Here is a 23,472-nt window from a genome sequence, read left to right as displayed (position 1 = left end):
GAATTGCCAGATGAGATTAGCCCATAGTTAGTCTTAATTGGCAGACTGTTTCTGACAACAGCTTGTAGATAATGCTTTAGAAGAGGCTTAAAGATCCTCATAATGCAGGCAGTAATATTTTGTGGGGAAAGTTTGTTCCTAACCTCAAATAGTTGGTCACCCTTTTGTAACATAAAGCAAGTGTATTTATATCCCAAAAACTTTTATGCTTTCTAGATGAACTATGAATGTTGGTCACTTAACTGACAGATTCATTTTTAAACTCTTTTACGCTTTTGACCTCACTATCTTGTAGCAGTGACATCACTAAGTTAAGTATTCACTTGAAAGAAAATACATTTTTGCATTTTCAGTTTGAAATTTACCATTCAATTTGCTTGGGTATGCACTCATTCTTGTATTACTCACCTCTAGTTTCTTCTTTCTTCTTTCTTTCTCCCTTACTCATAATATGTGAGCCATTTTAAAACTAAATTTCATTTGTATTGGTCTTGGGTGGAAAAATTGCTTAGCTGTTCTGCTTCTACTAATATGTATTTGAACTGTCCGTGTAATTTTGACTTTGCTTACAACTTTAACTCTTTCGCTGCTGCTGGAGTGTTATGTTTAAATATAACCACTATCTGAGAGAGTGTGACTATGGCCAATTGAAATTGCTCATAAAATATCTTTCCAAATGCATCTTAAATATCACTTAAATATAAGTGGAAGACCCTAAAACTTAGAAAATTTATATTACAAACAGTAAAATAGCTCTTTTTCTTGTAGTTTCAGCAGTGTATGATTCTACGCTCAATTTTAGAAATAACGAGAATCCAACTTTGCTGGGAGTTTTAAATGGAAAGAAATACCATGCAGATTTATATGTAAGGCAAGTGATTTATGCTCACATTTTTCAGTATTCAGGGGTGTGCACTTCGCTGACAAGCAGGGAAATGTTTTTTCTTGCAGGTAAATTAGAACAAATTGGTGTCAAGCTTTCTTCAAAGGAGCTCTGGTGAACTTTTATTTTATAGCTGTATGTTTTCAATTTGTGTCACTATATAGTCATGGTAGGAGTCTCCAGCGAGCCCTGTTTCAAGTGTTCTTTTTCTTAGAATAGTTTAGTCTTTGCTGGACTTTTCATCTTGTGATGAACTTTAATTTTGGGGGAGCTGTTGTAAGCTGTGCAAGAGTTCGCACATTGGCTTAGTCTCTGTGCCCCAAGAATTGTCTAGTTGGAGTTGCTATCGGGTCATGCCACTGTCATTTTGGATGAGCTCCCAAAAGGAGGTTTGCCTGTTTTGTGACCACCTCTGTGTAGGTACTGGTGTGTGTGTGTGTACATATAGTGCAAATAAAACAAGCTACACTAAAATACCTAGACCTCATGTCCCTGATTTCACTACCAACCAGCAAAGTTCCATGATCTGCTTTTGCTCGGCAGAGGCGTGACAAGGTCTAGGTCCTGATTCACAAGTTAGGTTCCACCAGCAGAACACAGGCGGCAGACCACTGTGGTTAGTCTGCTAGGCATGGAAGTATAGTGCTGTAATCCCTAATAGACCAAAAAGCATACAGCTGACAAGGCTGCACTGCTCTCAAAAGTGCCAGTTTGGGAAATGTGCTGATTCAGATGCAGCTTCTAAGCAGCTGAGTCTGAGTTTCTGGCCACAATGTGAAGCTAATAGGAAGCCACATGTCCATGAGTACCCATGCAGTGCCAGTAGAAAATATCAAGATAGCTACAAGCTCAAGAAAACTGCAGAAGAAAGTTGCTACCCTACCCATTAGTGCATCTTAGAGTCCCTATGTCCTGCCTAAAAAATGTGGTCAGGTGGCCAGCTCGTATATTGCTCATAAGTGAGTAGCTTGCTCTAACAGGTATTCAATGATTCTTTCAAAGTAGGACACATGCCTCCCTTCTCTCCCCATTCTGCCTGCCCTGAATCCTTTGCAGGGTAGCTCTGGGAACATAGGTTTGATGTTTATGGCCCTCATTAGTCCACTGTTCCTTCTCCCTTTCCTGCATAGATCCTGAAGTAATCACAGGATTGAGCTCTCTAAACTTTTCCCGTCACTGCTTCAGGACCAACACTGATAAGCTTGATAATCTGAAAGCATCATTTTTGCCCAGTTTCAAGGTCTTGTTCATCATAAGACAAGTTACATGTTTCAGATTCTGATGACTTAACTGTTTTTCTACTTAAATTACCTTATGACTTTAACAGCTGCTGTCTCATGGATCCCAGAGAAAAGAATTGCTGCTTTCATTGAAATCCTGCTCTCCAAGTTGTCAACAGTGCAAGAGTATTAGTTTCTATTTATAGCTGTTGTCACAATGGGAGAATTAGTTTGGGGAACAGGAATTATGTTAATCAGGTTTTTAGGTAATATCTGGTATCTTGTGAATTACTGGGACTTTGAAAGGCTGTTTTGCAATTTGGGGGGCTTTGAAATGGTATAACTTTCCAAAGACACAAGCATGCATTTCTGATGGTGATGGTTTGAGAGATGATTTTAAAATTTTCACTGGCGCTTTAGCTTAGTGTTTGCTCTGTGCACTTTTCTAGAAGTTCAAGGCCAGTCCTAGTATAATTGTTGTTCCCAGGGATGACTGTTTTTCATAGGGATCTACTTTTTCTTACTGATAAATTAATACTGATTAAAAATAAGCATTTGATTTATTATATTTAAGACATTTCAAGCACTGGCAATAGCTGTTCCAAAAGTACTAAGTATGATTGACCCTAATTGCAATGAGAAACAAGTTTTCCATCTGTGCACTCAATTGGTTAGCAAAATGTTGGGAGGCTTTTAATCTGTGAGGTAGGAAGTTAACCTATTTGAAAGTTTTATTTAGAAATACAAAAATGCAAACCATCATACTAATTGTAAAAGGACTTTATTGAGCTGCAATATTTATGGTGTATTTCTAATTCCAGATATTTCTAAACACTGTATGTGGCTCTTACACATCAAAAGGTAGAACACAAAGTAAAAATAGGCATAATACATAAGTAATATTTTAATTAGGTTGCACTTTTAATGTCCACATTAAACAATATGAGTGTGTTTATACTTTTTCTTCTCTCTTCTTTACTGTTTGCAGACGGATTCCATTAGAGGAAGTCCCAGAAGATGAACAGGAATGTTCTAAGTGGCTTCACAGACTCTATCAGGAAAAGGTTGGTTTACTCTTTGGAGCAATTTATGGGCATTAGGTGGTGATAAATAGTTTACGTTCTCATGCATAGTACAACAGAGTTTTAGTGACAGAAAGAAGAAAGAACGCAAGCCAACCTTCATTGAGAGAACAGAGGAATACAAAATAGTAGTTGCCTTTGAATTGTGGAGAAGATGTTTAACAGTTTCTCAATACACAGCAGATGAACAATTCAATAATCCCTTCCCTTGTGAATTTGAGGTTTTTTTTTTAATTATCATGAAAGTAATCTTAGCAGAGTGGGCTGAGCACCTGTTTCTGCTACAGTTCTGAATAGGAGACATACATTAAAAAAAAAACAAATATTTAGACATTTTAGTAAATTAAGTCAGTGTTGTCTTGCTAAATAAGACTCTTGCATCCTGAGAGGATCAGTATTGCTCAGATTCTAGGTTTTCCTAGCTGACAAATACAGGAGTTTTGGGTGACTGACAGACCTGCAAAGCATTGCCTCTTATATCAGTCAGTGGGAGTCAGTATATGCAAGGAAGGTGGGTCTAGCCTGCTTAGCCAGGCAATGTATTAGTGACATCATCTGATGTGTAATAATATAACACTTTCCATACTCGGATGGCTGCAGGGTCTGCCAAGGCCTGTTCTATGCACAACCTATCCATAAAATACAAAGCCACTTACTGTGTTTCTGTATTCAGAGTATTTAAGGATGTTTTTCTTGAACAGGTTAAGTTCTAGCCTCTCTCTTTTTTTTTTTTTTTTAACTTTATCCACAAGTCCCTTACGCAGCTTAATGTGAAAATCTAGTATGAGTTACTTTCAAGAATTTCATAATTCTGTCAGCTTTGTCTTTGGGTTTTCCCATCTTCTACTCCTGCTTCCCCTCCCCCTAATCTCCAAAGTCATAGCACTGAGACAGTTTTAGGGGATGTAAATGGTATATTTCTGAAATATGGAGATTGTTTACTGTATACCTTCCACAAGACCATAAGGCAAAAGGTGACAAACACACATGGTCCTTTCGCTCATCACTAACATGCCACTTGTTACCACTCTATCTTGTGGTAGCTTCTTCTCTGGACTTTGTCCCCAAGGCAATATCTAGTCAATGGACAATAGAACGCTTGAACTGAACAAGACGGTGATTATTGCTTTCCAATTCCTCCCATACTTCTGTCTTCCTGCCACAGCCTTTGTATTAATATCCAATCTCTTATTGATCTTTTACTTGTAGGCTAATGTTCAGGCAATGCCAGTAAATAGTCTAAAAATATCCTGTACTTGGTTCCCAACTAGGGTAGGTATGCAGTATAATTGCTTCTATGTAATATACAGCGGGCTATATCCAGTTAGTGTTAAACCCTAATATTCCATTACGTGTAGGAAGGAAGAAAATGGGCAGCTCCGTGCAGCCCATTCTTCCTATCTCAGGGGAATCCTTAAAAAGATTAAGGTCTGACCCTGCTCCCACACCACTTACCCCACTGATTTCACGGCCGTTACCAGTGACTCTTATTGTGTATATGAGAGCAGAATTGGGCTCTTACTCAAAATCCATATTCTCCCCAGGCTGAAGGCAGAGAATTCTGATATCAAGGAACTTTTCTGGTTTCTGCTTGAAGAAACTGGAGGAAAAACCATAAATATAGGTTTTCTTATGGCTAAAACATAACAAATTAGACTCAGATCAAGTTAAAATCTTTACCGCATGTTCCAGTGCTGACCAAAGTCTCAGCTCAGGCTCTCTCCTGACATTCGAAATGACACTTACCTGGGCACTCATTAATGGATGTAAAAGCAGCCATTCTAAGTAATTTCAGGAACCAACCAATGAGACTGTGGGACTGACCCTCCTATGTAAATTTGACACTACCTCAGTGGGATTGAACAAAGACATGAACAGGATGGGCCGTTATATTAAATCACTCAAGTGAAATCAAAAACTTAGTATGGGACGCTTACAGCCCACTCTGTTAGCCTCATTTAGCATGGGCACTATAATGGACAGGGTCTTTTCTCCTCACCCTCTGCCTTTTCCTGCTTTAAATTTAGGTTTTTCTCACTTTTGCTAGACTCATCTGAAGAAGTGTGTTGTGCCCATGATACTTTTTTTTTTAATAGTATCTCTAAGGTGCTACAGGACCACATTTAAAAAAAAAATTTTTTTTAATTGCAGACTAACACAGCTACCCCTCTGTGCCATTGCTATGATAGCACAGAGTCCCCTTAGTGGTGGTGGTTATAATAGCAAGGAAAAATTTAAGAATTCTTGACTAATGTTGGCAATTAAAAACTTAACTATATGTGCCAGTACATAAAGCCACTAATCATTAGTACTTTAGGTTAACCTGCTCATAAGCCAGACCCCCCTCAAGGCTCTTAAAGGGATATTTCATAGTTTGGGTAAGGACACTTCATAGACCCTAATGATTCCAGTACATTCTAGTTCCAAAAGAAAGAGTGCGATACATTTCTCTAAGCTCCTTAAAAAGCAAGTGTGACACTTAAATGTTATATAATATTTGGAAAGTTGTATGTTCACTTGAAGTTAGAAAAATCAGCAATAGCCTGTAATTGCTCAAATTATTATGAAGAATTGCTAGTGTAAATAAGAGTTTAACTACATGTAAAAGAGCAGAAATTAAATGACCATTCCTAAGCAATTTGGTAGCTGGCTGCTGCTGAGTTATTAATGAAGTCTGTACCACAGAATGTATCTTGATAGGGAGCCAAGGCCTCATTCTGACTTCTCTTCTCTTACTATGTTTTTCTCCCTGATGTAAATCCATCGGCTTCGGTGGATTTCCCCCCCCCCCCCCCCCCCCCCCCCCGGTAAACATTATTGCAAGGGCTGGATGCTCTGTCACAAAGCAAATTGGAAGGTATTTTTTTCTTTTGACTTCAGTAGGAACAGGTAAAACTTGACCTGAGCAAATAGCCGAGGGCCTCCTGCTTCTCTGTTTTATGGTGTAGGAGATATCATTGGAATTAAGACCTTCAGTGCTCCAAGCACAACTCTCTCCTACTTAAGGTAACTGGAAAATACCTTCTAGCTTAAGATTAGCTGAGACTCAAACCTCTTATGTGGAAAAGCGTCTAACGGAGTGAAGACGCACCCTCTGTGAATCTGGGTTACACACGCAGCCTCAGTCTATTGGCAAAAAGGTGGGTGGTATTGAGGAATTGCCTTCTTTGGCATACAAGGCCAGCTGGCACTCTCAACATTCCAGTTCATACACAAGTTTGGGAAACTGTTTAGTTACATTAGAAGGGCAGGGGGGTTGATAATAGCATTGCTGGACAATCAGGTAACGAAAGGTACAGGTCTCCAGACTTAGCTGTTGCTGTAGGCACAGTTGGCCATACCTGTCAGTGTAAGGATGTACACACAATTGTGTGTATCATGTTCCTCTCTGAATGTTGGTCAGACTGGCTGCTCATTAAACGGCACACCCGTGGGAATGTGGATTCATGTAAACGAGGAAGGGAAGGGAACACTAATCCAGAGAATGAGCTTTCGCTAAGAAAAAGGCACAAGATTTCTAGCCATCAGTTGATGTTTGATTTTCCTTTCTGAATAACTAATATTCAGCTAGAGAAACATGACTTTTGAGAGGCTGCTTTTATTATCCAGTAGGCATTCAAATGTTACGCTTCTTTATTCTAACCAGGACGCCTTTCAAGAAGACTATTACAGAACAGGAACCTACCCAGCTACTCCCATAGTGCCCCCTCGGAGGCCCTGGACTCTTTTGAACTGGCTTTTCTGGGCCTTATTGCTGCTATATCCTTTATTCCAGCTGCTTATCAACATGGTCAGCAGTGGATCATCACTGACACTGGCTAGTTTTGCATTTGTCATCATTGTGGGTAAGTTGCTTGAAAACTGAAAGATCAGTTGTAGGGAATAGCTTTTTAAGGGTATGTCTATGCATCAAAGTTATTTCGGGATATTGTTTCAGGATATCAGAGCTATCCTGAAATAGCTTCCCCATGTTTTCACAAGCCACCTATTTTTCGAATTAATGGGCACGCTATTTTGCAATCCCACTAACCCTTGTTCCGTGAGGGTTATGGGACTTCTCGAAATAGCTTATTTCAAGTTTATTTCAAAATAGGCTATGCAATTTGCGTAGCACAAATAGAGTATCTTATTTTGAGTTTAGCGTGCAATGTAGACATAGCCTAAAAGAGCAGAGATGCACTTTTTGGGGGGGGCCCCCGCGGGGCGGCGGCAAGTCCTATTTGTGTACATTCCTAATGAATTTGCACATGTAATTTCCTGGAGCATATTTATGCTTACATTGAGGTACAGGTCTCCAGACTTACAGCCACAGTTCTATTGCTTGTGTAAAAATATGGGTGGAGAATTAAAATTTGGCCTGTGGACAAACCTGTCCAGAAGCAGTGCTGTTCCAGTGCAGGTGGCAGAACTTGGATTTTGGGTTAGTGGATGTGGGCGCAGGTGCAATAATCGGTGAACCTCTACAAGTTGATTCTCCGAACTCTCTGGCCCTGTGGGGTCTGCAAAATTTGAGTGGGAAATATCTCAGCAAAATCCTGTTTCAGAGCTTGCAATTCTGAATTGGGTAAAGTAGAAGCTTATTCATACTTATGTAGAACCCCAGAGTTTCAGGAAAGGATTTAATTGTTTTAATTCATTTAAACCAGTTTGAAAGGCTCTGCGTAGCACTGTCCAATTAATGGAATATATTGGCAATTAGTATCAGAGAGAATTCCCTCCCTTGTGCTCTTCACCTGACTCTCATTTTTGAGGCTGAAGATAAAATCATTTGGTGGTGGTTGTGAGGCTGTAACACACAATCAGAAAATGATAATTCATTGCTTACTCTTGCTTGATATTCCTGCTACAGAGCTGTGTCCTAGGCAAATGAGTGTTCCTACTGACTTTGGTGTAACCTCTTGTGAGGAAAATGAGCAGCCTTTGGGCCACACTTCATTCTTTGTATTAAATTTAAAGATGTCACCAAACCAAAACTTAGCAAATTCCCCTAAGGTGGAGGAAGTATAAATGAGGCTGGAGCTATTTGTTTTGGGTCTAACTTCATAGAATCATAGAAATGTAGTGATGAAAGAAACCTTGAGTCATCTAGTCTGTGCTGAGGCAGGACCCAGTGAACCTAGACCATACCTCAGGGCAGGTCTTCGCTGATCTCCATCACGGAAAGCATTCTCGCTTTCAATTTAGTTCAGGGGGACAGAACCTAAAGCTTCTCACTTGTGAGGTTCCTGATTCACTTTTTTTTCCCCCAGAGTCGGTGGCCCCAATCCAAAAAAGTTTCTCCACCCCGATTTAGCGGGTCTAATATAGACCGGTAAATAGAACGCTGAGGGCAGCTTTGTCTGGTGCCTGTACTTCTCTGTCATGAGCAATAAGGGAAGCCAAAATGAGTGTTTGCTTCTATCGGCCTCCTGCAGTGGGAATGGTGCCAACCTTGGCTAAAGTAAGCCAACTCAACTACGTTTTCTGGAATTGCGTACCTTAAGCCGATCTTCCAGGTCTAGTGTAGACCTGGCCTCCAGAGAAGTTTTTATTTAGCTTGTTCTTTAAAACCTTTAAATGTTGGGGACCTCTCTTGGAAGTCTAGTCTAGTGTTCATCTATACTGTTAGTACACTTTTCTTGGTGTCTAACTTAGCTTTGAAGCCACGGAAATTTAACTACTTACTGTACCTTCAATGAATATGGAGAATAATCACTTTTTTTTCAACAGACTTCAATATATCTGATGGTTTAGAATGTCTCCCCTGTTTGCTTTTCTTAATATTAAACAAGATTATTATTTTTTGTTTTTTTACATTTTTATCATTGTTGAAGCTCTCCTCTGCGCACACTCCCATTTGTCCACATCTTAGTGTGGTGTTCCAAACTGGACACACTACTCCAGCCTCACCAGTGATGACTACAGCACGACAGTTACCGCCTAGGTCTTACATATGACACTGTTATTAAGACATCCAGAGTAATATGAGCCGCCTTTACAACTGCCTCACATTGCTGACTCATTCAACTTGTGATCCACTATACCCACCTCCCAATCATCCCCAGATTCTTGTCAGCAATACTTCCAGCTGTCTGGTTATTCTCCATTTCACTTTTGTGTGTTCAAATTTTCCTTCATAAGTGAAATACTGTGCACTTGTTTTCATCAAATTTTATCTTACCAAATTCAGGCCAATCCTTCAATTTTGCAAGGTCATTTTGAATTCTAATCCTGTTCTCCAATGTGCATACAATCCACCTCAGTTTGATGTCCTCCACACATTTTACAAGCATACTCCCCACTCCATTATCCTAGTCATTAATGAAAGTATTGAATCGTACCAGACATGGGACAGGCCTCCATGAAATACATGCTATCAGTGAACCATTAATAACTACTTCCTGAGTTTGGTCTTTCAACTGGTGGTGCCCCCACTTAATAGTAATTTCATTTAAGCCACATTTCTTTGATTTGCTTATGATGTCCAGTGGAATTGCCAAAGCCTTTATTAAAATCAAGATGTATCATGTCTGTTATTTCCCTCATCTATTAGGCTAGTAATCCTGTCCAAAAAAAGATCATTGTGGCCAATCTATGCTGACTAATATTTGTATTATCCTCTCTTATCCTCTGGGTGCATAATTTGTTCTGGTATTTTTCAAGGTGTTGAAGTTAGGCTAACTAATCTAATTCCTAGATCCTCTCTGGTGACAAGTATCAGACGGGTAGCTGTGTTGGTCTGAATCTGCATAAACACCAAGAAGTCCTGTGGCACCTTATAGACAGATTTATTGGAGGCATCTGACGAAGTGGGTCTTTTCCCACAAAAGCTTATGCTTCAATAAATCTGTTAGTCTATAACTGGGTGGACAATAATTTTTGGCCAGGGGCCACATCAAAAATTGGGGCCTAATCCAGAGGGGTGGCAGAATGCTTCTGGGCTTCCCAACCCCCAGACCATAATTGTTCCCTACCCCCAGACCCGCTTTGCGGGGCCCCCCCACTAGGTACCCATGCCCCTGGCAGGGTGGGAAGAGGCGTCACACACTATCACCCCCAGACCCGGATGGGCTTGAGGGTGGGGGACGTTCAGGAAGCCTCCTCTCACCCCATGAGGAGTGTATGGCACTCTGAAGTGCCATGCGCTCCTCACAGGGCCCGGACAGGGCTTTATGCAACTCCCCCACCCCCAGACCCTCATTGGCCTGGGGGCGGGGGGAGTGGGCAAAGCCTCCTTCCACCCTGCAAGGAGCACACAGCACTTCAAAGTGCCACATGCTGCTCACAGAGCGGGAGGAGACATCACGTGCTCCCCGCCCCCAAGTCCTGATTGGCCTGGGGGCAGGGGAGCAGTACGAAGCACTGCTCTGCCCTGTGTGGGCGTACAGCACTTTGAAGTGCTGTACGCTCCTCACAGGGCAGAGGAAACTTTGCATACTCCTTCGCACGCTCCTCCTGCCCCCAAGCCAATCAGTGCTGCTGCATGCTGCTTACAGGGTGGGAAGAAGCTTTTGCCCACCCCGGTCTACAAGGTGCCACAGGACTTCTCGTTTATGTAGATCCTCTTTGTTCCCATTTTTAAAGATAGATAATATGTTGGCTTTTTCTGAAGTTCCTGGGATATTATCCATCCTCCAGGAGTTCTCAAACATAACTGCTAACAGTTCTGAAATTGCATTAGCTAGTTCCTTAGGTACTCTCAGATGAATTTCATCAGGTTCTGCCAATTTACCTAAATGTTCTTTAACCTATTCTTTCCTTATTCTGACTTGTGTTCTTTCCCTCCCCCCCCTCCATTGTTAATATTAATTTTGCTAAGCATCTTGTACCAATCTTGGAAAAATATCCCATTTCTTTTGTAGTGAGAATCTCTACTATGAATTAGCTACAGCTGCTTCTATGGAGATAGCCCTAACATCATGTAGTTGTGTGCCCCCATCTTTGGCAATGGCTGAATAGTCATTAGCTTTTTGTTGCCAAAATTGACTAGCCACAAGACAGTGGAACTAATTATTTTTAACTGTTGTGACCCTATGTGCCCAATAGTTTTTCACAGATCCAGCACGTAATACTTCCATACTGTATTTGCGCAACCTTAGCCTCCCTACCTTCATTAGCAATGAATTCAGGTCAATTCCACAAGCCAAATACACAGGGAAGGGTTGGAACTTAACTTCATTTACAAGTTGAATTCATATGCAAATGGTATGAACAGGGACATCGGCTGGCCTTCCATATCCTAATGACTTAACCAACCAATGGAGATGCTAATTGTTCTTATCTGCCTCTTGTAACTACTTGAACCATCTACTCACTGTCTGTTTTTCTTCCCCTCCTTTTTTCTTTTTTTCCTCCTCTTCCTCCTTCCCTTATTTATTCTTGGATCTGGACTTCTAATACTCCAGTCATCTGAAGTGGGTTGTGCCCACGAAAGCTCATGATACCATCCGCATGTTTTGTTATTCTTTAAGGTGCTACTAGACTATTTGTTGTTTAAAGTTTTTTCATTAGCAATGTGAGTCAGATCTAGAATCTGGCTGAGTTAATCTCTCTCTGCCAAAGGAAGCTTATATTATCATAAGTGAGGATTAGTGGAATGTATTGAAGGCAACGTATCATTGTTCAGAACCTACTGCTATCCTAGACGTTTAAAATTGCTAGGAAAAATTCAGCCCTCGGATGCAGTTCATTCCTCCATTGTGCTACCATGCATGCGCACGCGCGCACAAACCTGCCCTTTGGATGCCACGTTTTGATCTAGATACACAGGTGTATTTTTGTTTATGATTGTTCTGTGTCCCATATTTCACAGATAAGCTTCCTGATTCTAGACCACCTGAGTCCGTAATGTCCGATCATAGATTTACTGCATTCTGTCAAAGCAGAAATGTCAGAGCCAGGTTTGTCACATCTTTCTGTTATGGGTTCAAGGTAAGACAGCTGATATGAACAAGCATCCAGTGAGGGGGAACGAGATAAAGTATTTAAGTGCTTCTCTTGCCTGTAATTCTCAGTTCTGTTTCAAACCTTCCCTCTTTCTCTTCCAGACAGTCTGACCAATCATATTTTAGAGTAAAAAAGATATTTGCTTGTAATCAGAACTTGGTGTTATGAGGAAAAGAATTGTATCAGAGAAATGTCTGAGGCTAGGGTAAATTAGAGCAGTATTACAGGAGAATAGAATATTAAAATTATTTTGGGTAGATGGGAGCAATAGATAACTGGCCTGTATTTAACCACATCCGTTCAGCTGGAATTCTTCAAGCCCCAAGTGTGAGGTATAATTTCATACTATACATGCTGAACCATCCCCTCCCACTATGGTACACACAAATAATAGATGATCTGGGTATTATCTGTATGGCAGTTCCCAGTCCCAAAAAGCAAGCATCTAAGTGACTTAGGTTCCTTAAGCATCTAAATAATATTTTCACATCTGACCTAGCAGCCTATGTTCCATTGACTTTTGATGAGACTTAAGCTCTTAGATTACCGGTACTTGAGCATTATTGAAAATTTTATGCTTTAATTCCTATGGTGGTTCTACCTAATGGAGTTAGAACAAGAAACAAGGGCTGGTAGCTCTATGGGAAGAACTCCCACTCAAGAAGTCAGTGTGGTTATTGACTTCAGACAGAACACAGGATTGGGTCGTGTTCTGGATTTCTGCCATTGGTATAGAAGAGAACAATTCTTATTGTACTCAATGTACTTTCTTAATTGAAAGACTGTTGACAGCTTTTTTTTTTAAGGATTGTTCTTGGGTTTTAAGGGCGGAAAAATAGCTCTTAAATATCTAATGCCCAAAACATAACATTTGGGCTTTCTGACATGAATCCAGTCCATAGAATATCTTTTACAGGCAAGAGAATTGTACAGCTCAAAACATAGCATGAGTAATAATGAGATCCCCTAATCTGCATGAGCTTGGGTATGTTTCTGTTATGTCTGTGAGCACTGTCACTGTACCTGCTAGCATTGGCTGCAGTGGGAACAGGAGTGGCTCTCTACAGACATAGCTCCCAGTGTAACGGAGGACAGAATGTATTGTCAGTCAATTGAAAACCTTCTAGAGGTTGCAGAAGCAATTAATTTGTAGGAGATTGAAAACTGTGTCGTTTCCCTCTCTGCATGTGCGGCTGCATGGTTTGTGCATGCAGCTTAGCCACACAGCTTTGAAAAAGTTGTCCTTAAACTCCCTGACTTCCATGTGTTAACTTTTTAATACTATTCAGGACTAGGCTTATTGGAAATCTTCATCAAAAATTGTTGTTCATACGCTGTTGCATGTCAGTTGTGTGAGATATGACTTATTGTAAAATATGGAACTTCCCTATACCTACCAAGAATGCACTGACCTATTGCTTCCAGCGGTGGCTATGCTGAGGAAACTGCAGGAATTAACTGATGGGCGAATTAACATTTTTAAATACTGTAAATTATGAATTGGGTATGTACTGAGACTTTCCTTTAAAAAAACAAAAACAGGGTCATGACCCTGTTTTATTGTAACTTGCTTGTCGTTTTGAGTTCTCAAAAACCAGTGGCATTCTCGGAACTTTTTTGTAGATTTAATATAACAGTGAATTTGTACGTGTAGTTGGCAGCTCTATTAAATAATCCTTTCCTTAGAACGGCACATTGAAGTTAAAATCTGTTTGCTATGGCTCATGTTTTGTCTACTGAAAGCATATCTTAGAACTGTCATAGCTGCAACTTTCATCCTTGGCTGTCACTGTAAATGAAAATTTGAGAAATAAGATGTGAAGGGGAGTTAAATTAAATTTCTGCAATCTTCCCCCCTCAATGCAGGCACATCCAGACAAATATATAATATTTCTAGTGACTAGTTCCACAAAAAAGACACTTTTTTTTAAAAGTCTCTCCAAGTTGCAGGGGATCAACATATAGTGAGGAAAGGGGGAGGGGTTTGTGAAATGAAACTTCAGAACAAAGAAATTGCCATATTGAATCAGACCAGAGGTCCATCTAGTCCCATGTCCCATCTGTCTCTGAAAATGGTAAGATTAAGTTGCTTCAGAGGAGGGGATGAGATGTTCCATAGGATTAGGTAGAAACTTCCTCTATTATAGCCATGAAGTTTCAAGTCCTTTTGAGGGAGAAGAATGGGGTGAGGGCTAACTGTGACGCTGTAAACCACCTTGCATTTGTTGTTGGCAAGTTCTCATCAGATTGGGCTTTAAGAGTTCTTCACCCTTCCATTTCTTAGTCAGTCAAAAGTCCTTCAGAATAAGCATAAGAGACTGCACTCCCTTCACACCATAACCATAGTTTTATAGTGGGTGAGGGGGATGGAGAACAAAGCTGTGTGTGTGTGTCAGGAAATGGGACACACTAATGTTCTTGGGGCTGGGCCTTCTATGTCCTAAATGTGAATAGTGTCTTTGGACAAAACCCTTTTACTTAGATTGCTGCGTGGTTCAGGTTGGAGGCTTCTGTAAGAGAATCTGCCCTTTTGGGATTAAACGCAAGCCCTTGTCCAGGCAGCGTTGTCTTCTACTGTTCAATTGCTGTGCTGTTGTTTCTTTTCCTTTCTGTTCCCTCCACGCTCCCCAAGCAGCGTTTGGGATCCATCTCCTCTACATAAACCTCAGACTTGAGCACTTCTTAATACTCAAGTGTGAGCATCTCGCGTCTCTCCAGTTGTCATCCTTCAAGATCCCCTCTATTGCATCTTGTTCAATTCTGCAGTAGCCTTCCCAGGTTATGTACAGCGTTGTGCCCAAAACTGCGAGTAAGCCCTGGGATTTGGTTTCTTTGGTTGCCATAACAATCCCTCTGATCTATGTTCTGTTTACACGGCAGCATGTTGCTTTCCTTTTCTACTGTTGCCAAAGACTGAGGTGATTTGAATTTCTATTCGGATGTTAGTGGGTAATTGAATAGTCTTGTAACTGCATTAACTCTTATAGGCTGCACAACTCTTCGATAGTCCCCCAGAGCGGGGCCAGCAGCCAGTGCAATCTGGCTCCTCTCCGGGGAACCCCCCGACACCCTGCACTGCCCCCTCTGTATCCTTTGGAGGTATTGTCTGCCTTTCTATCCTTTGGGGGGCATTGGGCATCCTTTGGGCTGCCAATCCTCCTATGGACAGGGACTGCTTCATGGCAGCCTCCCCTGCCTGCCCTCCCCCCCCCCACTGTCTCTGATAGAGGGGTGGGGAACTGGCACCACAGAGCTAGTGCTGGCGGGAACTTGCTTTTAAGCCAGCTTTGCCCAACACTGGCTCCTGCTTTCCAACTCCCCCTTGCTGCCTCTGATATAGAGGCAGAAATGGGGGGGGGGGGGGGAGAATGTGTAATCAAGACTAACCAGTAAGCCCAGGCTTATCGGTTAATTGTATAGTTGACTACATTGACATTCCTAACTTCTATCAGTTATTATCCCAGCAAAAATTTATTTTGGCTTGAAATGGTCAAGAGCTGGGAAACAGAGTCCTCGTTGTGTTACAGGCGTTTCCCAGTCAGAGCGCCGGCCCTCCCCGCACAAGTGAGCCCCCCTCGAGGCAGCTTCTGCCTTCCCTGCCACGTGCTGCTGTGCAGAAATAGTCAAATAGCATCCCTGAGGACCATGGAGCTCACTGTGGGCAATAGCTGCCTGAAAGGGAGCAGGAGGGGATGGAAATGGACATTTCATTGCACTGGCCCTTCACTTGTGATTTGCCTCCTATAACATTTTACCCTCGCACTCTCTGCATACCACATTGGAAAAATAAATTCCAGAAAAGCTCTGTTGTTCAGCACTTGATCAACCAGATAATCACGATAAACCACCATTTCTGGTCTCTCCCAATGTAAATTTTCAGTCTAGTAGCCAAGACTAATGGGCTGCCCGGCACATTATGCAGTTGCACGTTCTGCTCTCGGCTTTTATGCCAGAGGCAGAAGACAAGGAAGGAAACTGAAACCAGGGATTTATTCAAAAAAGCAGCTTCGGGGGGGGAGGGGGGGAGGAAGGGGGTCGTCATAGCCATCACAGCTTCAGACCAATCTCCTACGCTTCTACATCTACGTTGACAATTGATGCGGATGATAATGGCCCTGAGGCACTGCAAGACCCTGAAGTGCCTTCTGAATCAGCCAAGAAAGAGTAAATTATATTCAGTACAGTTTCAGTGTTAAGTGTATTTTCAGTGATCCGGGTGTACGCCATGCACTGCCCATAGTGATATGTAGTGTTATAACATTAGCAACTTATATAAAAAAGTTACATGTATGCACCTGAAGTGCTCCAAGAAACCCAGCACTCTGCAGTGCAGTACTACTACTGGATGGGTGAATACAATGCATTTTAGTATACAGGTTGACACTCTAGACCAGCAGTGTCTGGTAAGGCAACATCTGTGGTCTGGCATGATTTTAGTTAGCTGGATGTCCACTTATCTTGGGTGTGGCCAAGTTTCCCATGGTCCCATAAAGTTTTACAGCCACCAGTCCTGTTCTGTGCTGTTATTTAGCTCTAATTTACCCTCCCAGTAAGCAGTGGAAGTGTTGGTAATGCTGCTAGACAATGACCTTCTGTGGTTCAGCACCAGGTCAGGTCCCCAGGGTGCCAGACTAGAGAGGTTCAACCTGCATTCTAATTCTTTGAAAATAGGCATTCCATTGGTAAATATAATAATGCTTAGCTAATTGGAATATCTGATTAACCAGCACCACCCAGTCTCCCAATATACCAGATAATTGAGCTTTTACTGTATTTTGGCCTAATTGAGTGCCTTTCATCCAGGCAGCTCAGCACATATCCCATAAAATCAGTGATCCTCTCTACATTCTGGTCAAGTGTATTATTATTTACTGTTCTATCTGTTTTAAAGATTGGTCAAATTATGCAGGGACTTGCTCTATTAATTCAGTGGATGTTTGGTTACATGGTGAATTGGGAGAGAGGCAGCTGGGAAAAGAATCCAACAGTATTAGGGTATGTCTATACATCAAAGTTATTTCGGGATACCAAAGGTGAAGGCGCGGGATAGCTATTTCAGGATACAAGCCACCCATTATTTCAAAATAATGGGTGCGCTGTTTCGGCATCCTGGTAATCCTCATTCCATGAGGGTTAAGGGATGTCTCGAAATAGCACTTTATTTCGAAATTTGGTGCTGTACAAACAGCACTAAATTTTGAAACAGCCTATTTTAAAATAAATTCAAAACTGTTATTTTGAGTTTAGAGTGTTGGATCAGATGAATGACACTAAGTTTTGAGTTTAGAATGCAGTGTAGACATAGTTGGATCAGGTGAATGACACTAAGGCAACTACAACATCCTTCTGCTGTTGAAACCTGTTTTGAAGGTTCTGGTAGATCATCTGGGGCTTCATTCTTAGAAGATCAAACTGTGCTGGAAAGGAATTAGTAAATATGCATTCAAAGAAAAGGTCAGAATTACCTGTACATGTACAAGTTCCATAAAGACAGTTATTTTCCTGTTTTTCTCTGCAATAAATGGTGTTCATCTTCGCCACTACTGAGGTTAGCTGTAAAGGTCTTGTAGTGTCTGATCTATTCCTTTCATGCCTTCATTAAAGAGTGTGTCTTGCAAGCTTATTTCCATAAATCCCTCTCTTAAAGAGGTTTGGAAAAATCCCCATTGTGCCTTTTTTTTTCCTTGTCTCCTTTTCAGAAATCGAGCCTGTAGGCAAAATTTGACATTCTCCTGTGTCTTTCACAATATTCTGTAGTTTGGTAATCCCGCTCTTTCTAATTTTTCTTTTATTAAAAATGCAGTTGGGTTTTGTAACTAGCCAGCCAGTTTAGCCTCCTCAGAACAGGTTTCAAACGCCGCAAAATAAGAGCAGCCATAACTGTTCAAACCTTTTGGCATTTGTTAGAGAAGCCAGATATATAATGGCCCTGAATTCCATGGTTAGTGAGTTCCAGCTGTATACAAAAGGATTTTACATTTGGCTGTATTTCAGATGAGCCATTTTGGCCCTGTCTTGCATACTTAAGCAAATAGTCAGAGAATACTTCCAGCAAAAAGGAGACTGATTATTTTTAATTACCCCAGTAAAGAGTGGGTAACCCTGATTGTCATGTGGACAGGAGGTACTCGCTGTTTTTGATCTTACTGTTTGCATTTTTTCAGGTTAGAGATGTGCCAAGCTTTAGGAAAGAGCTATTCCTAATGCTGAGCCATTTCTTGCTTCAGATTGATACCAAAAAAAGCATTAATTCATAAGCTATTTGTCAGTAGTTATGGAGTCTCTCACGGATGGACTTCAGGGGTGTTGGCTTGGGCCTAATAGAGCACGAGAGCATGTATTTCTAATAAACTGCACAAAAAGTTTGTGAATACCTGTCTTTCTCTCTCAAGAGACCAAGGTGAAGGTGACTATAGTAAGTGGAATCATTTCAGCTCCCTAAGGTTACCCATAAAACTTCAGGAAATTATGCATGATTTGGGCTCACTGGTTCTGGATAGGTTGATGGTGCCAGCTGGGTTTTTCAGAGAATTTTTTTTTCTTGCTTATAGTGAGGCTTCTTATGGGCTTAAGGCTATTGTTTGTTGTAAAAATGAAACAAAAAAACCCTGCGCTCAGTTTCATATCCTGATATGAGAGGACACAATTAGATGTACAGGCAGCTTCTAATGCTAATGATTTGTCTTTGAACACTGTTAATGAGGGAAGGCATCCAGAGAAGAACACAGCTCAAACGGCTGCATGGATGCTGGTGAGGGTGAGTGGAAGCATAACTCCTGAGTTTGCACATTCCCTCATGCAAGATATCAGTAGGAGCAGGCCAGGTTTTTTTTTTCTTTTTTCAATAGGAGGAGAGGGCTTGTATGGCCACATAGAGTGGGCTGAATTGGCATCCTTGCATTTTGGAAGTGTGTGTGGGGGGGGGGAGAGAAAGTTATTAATACAGTTTATTATTTTTGACCTACTGTTTGAGATGTCAATCAACACGTGCTTCTTCCTATAATAAACCACATAGAGAATTGTTTGACCAGCATGTCCTGTTTTCTGATCTTAAGCTCACTGAAGCAAACAACAAAATTCCCCTCTACTTAGGGGATCCAGCAGCAGTAATGGATATCGCATCATCTTTCCAGATGGGCCTTTTCCAGGACCCTGGATCAAGATCTCTGAACCTGCCTTGCCAATGTTTCCCTTGCACTACACTCGTGCAGGAAGTTGGAGTTTCTCTTTACACCTGGTTGCTGTGTTGTAGGAGAGGGGCAGACCTGGTGCCTGTAGCAAATGGCTTGCTTTGTCATTCCAGATGCCTGTTGTGTTGTAGGACAGGAAATCACTTTTTAAAGCGGGAAGTCACTAAACAGAGGAAAGTTTCCATTTTTTTCTTGGTTGATTTTATTACTGCTGCAAAGCATGATAGGCCCACGCTGTCAAAAATCTTCCATTGGCTTTGGGCTCTATAAAACACAACTGTAACTTTTCCCAACCCTACTGAGACTTGGGCTTGTCCTGTGTCACTTGAGAGTTGGAAGCCTAAAGGGGAGGGAAGCTCTCTCTGAAAGGACAAGCTTAATACAGGCACTGAGCCCTTGGATGCAGGGATCACATCTGAAAAACTTTTTCAGTGCAGCCTTTGATAAGCTAGAAGTTTACAAGGGCTATCCAGAGAACTCCACACATTCCAGGAGCAATGTTAGCTAATACCTTAGGTTTTTTCCCAGCTAAGTTAGTTACCCTGTGCTGTGGATTGCTTCTTGTCTGAGTGTGAGGTTTCCAATGCATGTAAATAATGCTATTCACTTTGTTTTCATGAAACAAAATTGCTTTCTAGTGAAAACATGGTGCCTGGATCATAGTATTACACTAGCGCCTTCAAATGCAAAATATGGAAGCTGCCATTGGATTACTGAACTGGGGTTAGTTTATAGCACATTAGCAACTGTGGTGCTCATTACTGCAGAATCAGCAGCAGTGTTCTAATATGTAAAAATGTGTAACATGGCTTAGGGAATGAAGCATGCCCAGTGGTTGTAAAGGCTGGGTTCTGTTGTCTGTCTACGGGAAAGTCATGGCATGTTTCCAGGGCCTGTGTTCCTGATCAGTGAAACAGAGTTAGTAATCCACAGACTGCTAAGCTTTACAGGTAAAGCAAATATTGTTTGTTGTATTACCATACTGATGTCCTCGTGCTATCATCACTAGCCTTTTTAAACCTCTTCCTTGTGACTTGAATTGTAATTACTCTGGTGGCAGTCTCACTTCATGTATGTCCCCTCCCTCATTCTCTCTCTGCAGCTTCTGTTGGTGTCCGATGGATGATAGGGGTGACTGAAATTAACAAGGGCTCTACCTATGGCAACAATGACAACAAGCCGAAACACATGTAGCATCTTCAGAGACTGCTTCCATCCAAAGGGAACAAATGCAACTTCTGAATACTCTTTACGTGCACATCATGCTCCTTCAAGTGAGGGGGAGGGGATGTGGAAGGGTGGGGTGAGCAACTTCCATGCGTATCTGAATTTGTGCTCCCAATTTGTTCCTTGGGGCTGGGGCTAAATTTCAGACTTGCTGAAAGATGTTCTCCTGAGACTCACCTCTTCAAAACAGGTTTGCCTTTATTAGTTTACTTATGAAGTGTCTTCCATTTGGAAGAAAGAATCTAGTGTGATATAAATAGTCCACATGGGAAATAACATTTGGCTTGGGGGGAACATCCTTTTCTCAACATGCTAGGAGGGATGGGGCACTCTGTGGAGCCTAAATGGAATGCAAAAATTTAAATGGATATTTTGTATGTGCTAATCATGTTATCAATTTAATGCCCATAATATCTGTTGTTTCAATGTACTGTGCTCAGTTAGAGACATATCAAACTGAACCAAGCCCCCCTGCAGAAAATAGGTTTCAGTAGAACTATTCCCATTTAGGTCTTAATTTATACATTGAAAGCCTCTGTTAACTGGAATGGGACTATGCCTCCTGCTCAGACTGCAAGCTCAGAATTTTTGTGATGTAACTGGTAGCAGAATTTGGTCCAGTGGGTATTAACACAGCTGTGGTGTTTAGAAATGACATGTACCTTTCCCACCTTGGTTCCTTAAAATGACTTAACCATTTGGTATTAGCATTGGTGGGCTGGTGTTTGCACTGGCTAGACTGAACACAGTTCACATTTTGGGAAAGATTTTTTTTAGCCTACACAATACTTGTACGTATGGGCCTTCCTGCAGTGGTAGGAAAGAGAAGCAGCTCTGACCTTCAACAAAAATCAAAGTTAGGACTCATTTGCTTTTGTCTCTGCTGAGAAGTAACTACACTTAGCCCCAGAGGCTGCAGCTTAAGGTAACTTGAAGCTCTATTTCCTTGGCGGTTAATTTTTTTTTTTCTGGACATGCCTTGAGTTTGAGTCCTACAGAGTTGATCTGGATTCCAGTGAAAGAAGTCCATGGTCTGTAGTGATTCCAGGCTCTTGCCCTTGGGAAAACTAGACTTGGTGTTTTATAGCCTAGCTCTGCTTCCTTGGTGCTAGCCTGGTTTTTAGATGTTAATAATCTGTGAAGTTCCTCCATGAAAAAGCTTTTTTGCAACCAATCTGAATGGCACTATCCTTTTTATAGATTTAAGCACAGTGCCTGTATCCAAGGCACAGACCAGTTACAGTGAAAGTACAGTTGAGCCTCTAATGGGAATGTGGTCTAACCCCTTCAACAGTGAGATAGTTAAACAGGTATAACAAAAGAAGTCTATGAAATAGGTATTTGCTGTATTCAAAATGTTACTTTGAAAAGAGAAGTGATTACTAATGTTACTAAGTAACAAAGGTATGGGTAGTGCTCTTAGTATGGAGCAGCTGCAACAAAGGGGTTTGAGTGACTACCACCCATTAGTTCAGATTCTTTCCTTTAAGCCTGTGCATTTTTCAGAGCCAGATTGATTTTGCTCACGTGACTGGCATATGTAATTGGCAACACTTGAGGATTTCATGCCCTTAAATGGCTTTTACACTGCTAATGATAAGGGAAAGGGTCTGCTAAGAGATTCTGGAAGGAGCGCAAGCATAGGCCCTATCTAGTGAAATGAAGGGAAATTGTAGCTGTATGAAGAACACATGGCTAGAGGTTTCCTTTGATACACAGAGCCTGGAGTAAAATGCTTTGCTGCTGAAGACTGCAGGCACATTTCTTCTCCTCCTGTGGCAAACTGCTAGCTGGCACGTTCCACCCAGTGCTGTGCAGAAACCATAGCTTGATGGTTAAAGGGACTGCTTGCTAAAGCTGTACTTGGCCCATGTCATTCTGAAAGCAGAGGCAGGAAGGGAAAACTAGTGTGCAACAGATGAAAGTACAATTTGGTCAGAGTAGAGGTTGGGTTGTCTTTGCTGAACAGCAAACCTGTATTAGTTCAGAGGTGCACACCCTATATTGTCTCCCAGGGTCATTATTTTAATGTGCATGATTGTGGAGTGTGTTAGTACATATCAATTCTTACAATAGATTAGGCTAGTGCACTTGTTGCTTTCATTTCATGTATGCCCATAAGTCCCACTGGATTAAATGGGAATTTTGGATGCACAAGGAATGTAGGATTGGACCTTCCAGAGCCTCACATAAATTGAAATGATTATTCTGCCCTTGCTGCTAAAATCAGAATTGTACCTCTTGTGGCTATGCTGGAATACCTGTACAAAGGTACTTGCCAAAATAAAAAGTCTGGTTTATTGTACTAAAAAATTGTCTTGTTAGACATCAGTATTTACTCCCTCCCTCCCTGAACTGTATGCCTTAAAACTAGTCAACTTTGTTTATGCCCAAAAAATAAAGTTTAGAGACTAGAAATAGTCTTTGCAATGCAGGGAATTTATAAGGCGACGGTTATCATTCTCACCCTTTGGAGGGTGTGTGTCATGCTCTCAACAATGGATTTAGCCACACTTGATCCATCCATGCAATAGCTTGGAGGAAGGAACTGTTTGAGACCTATTGACAAGTTTACTTCTGCTTTTAACAGCTGACTTCCTTGTTTGGTGAAGAACACTGCAGCCTTCACTACAGATGATATTCTAAGCACTAGGACAGCTTATGAATTCAGCTTCCACCAGCTCCCCAAATTATCTGATTCAATCTAGCTATTTTAAAAGGCACATGTTACATTTCAGTGACAATTCAGAACCTTGAGGGTTTTTTGCAATTTATTATTGGGGATAGGTTACAGAACTGGTTTTTACATACAGTTCTGCTCAAAAGAGCTGATTAAAGAAACTCCTGTAGTGCACACACAGACATTGATATAGCACTGCTGTGTAATTGAACACAAGAGCATGTTACTTTTAAAATCCATCTCTTATTTGTTTGGCAGGAGATAG

The 23,472-nt window shown here is 41.3% G+C and overlaps 1 protein-coding gene across 7 annotated transcripts in view; it reads left to right on the top strand.

The window, feature by feature from the left end:
* Positions 1 to 22,022, top strand: part of AGPAT4 (1-acylglycerol-3-phosphate O-acyltransferase 4) — an 87,346-nt gene extending 65,324 nt beyond the window's left edge. For 4 of the 7 annotated variants that reach the window (XM_089777316.1, XM_089777315.1, XM_075924575.2 and 1 more), the window contains 5 exons: positions 769 to 871; positions 3,092 to 3,167; positions 6,832 to 7,030; positions 11,977 to 12,064; positions 20,403 to 22,022. In XM_089777316.1, the coding sequence (XP_089633442.1) occupies positions 769 to 871; positions 3,092 to 3,167; positions 6,832 to 7,030; positions 11,977 to 12,064; positions 20,403 to 20,439 (503 nt within the window). In that variant the 3' untranslated portion in view covers positions 20,440 to 22,022. The remainder of the gene's footprint in view (positions 1 to 768; positions 872 to 3,091; positions 3,168 to 6,831; positions 7,031 to 11,976; positions 12,065 to 20,402) is intronic. The other 3 variants (XM_075924576.2, XM_089777317.1, XM_089777318.1) reach the window with 2 other exon arrangements.
* The last annotated feature ends 1,450 nt before the right edge of the window (positions 22,023 to 23,472 follow it).

This window comes from Pelodiscus sinensis, chromosome 3, assembly GCF_052426305.1.
Source record: "Pelodiscus sinensis isolate ZL-2025 chromosome 3, ASM5242630v1, whole genome shotgun sequence".
Lineage (NCBI taxonomy): Eukaryota > Metazoa > Chordata > Testudines > Trionychidae > Pelodiscus > Pelodiscus sinensis.
The sequence above is the reverse complement of the archived record's forward strand: the minus strand, read 5'-3'. Positions and strand labels throughout refer to the sequence as shown.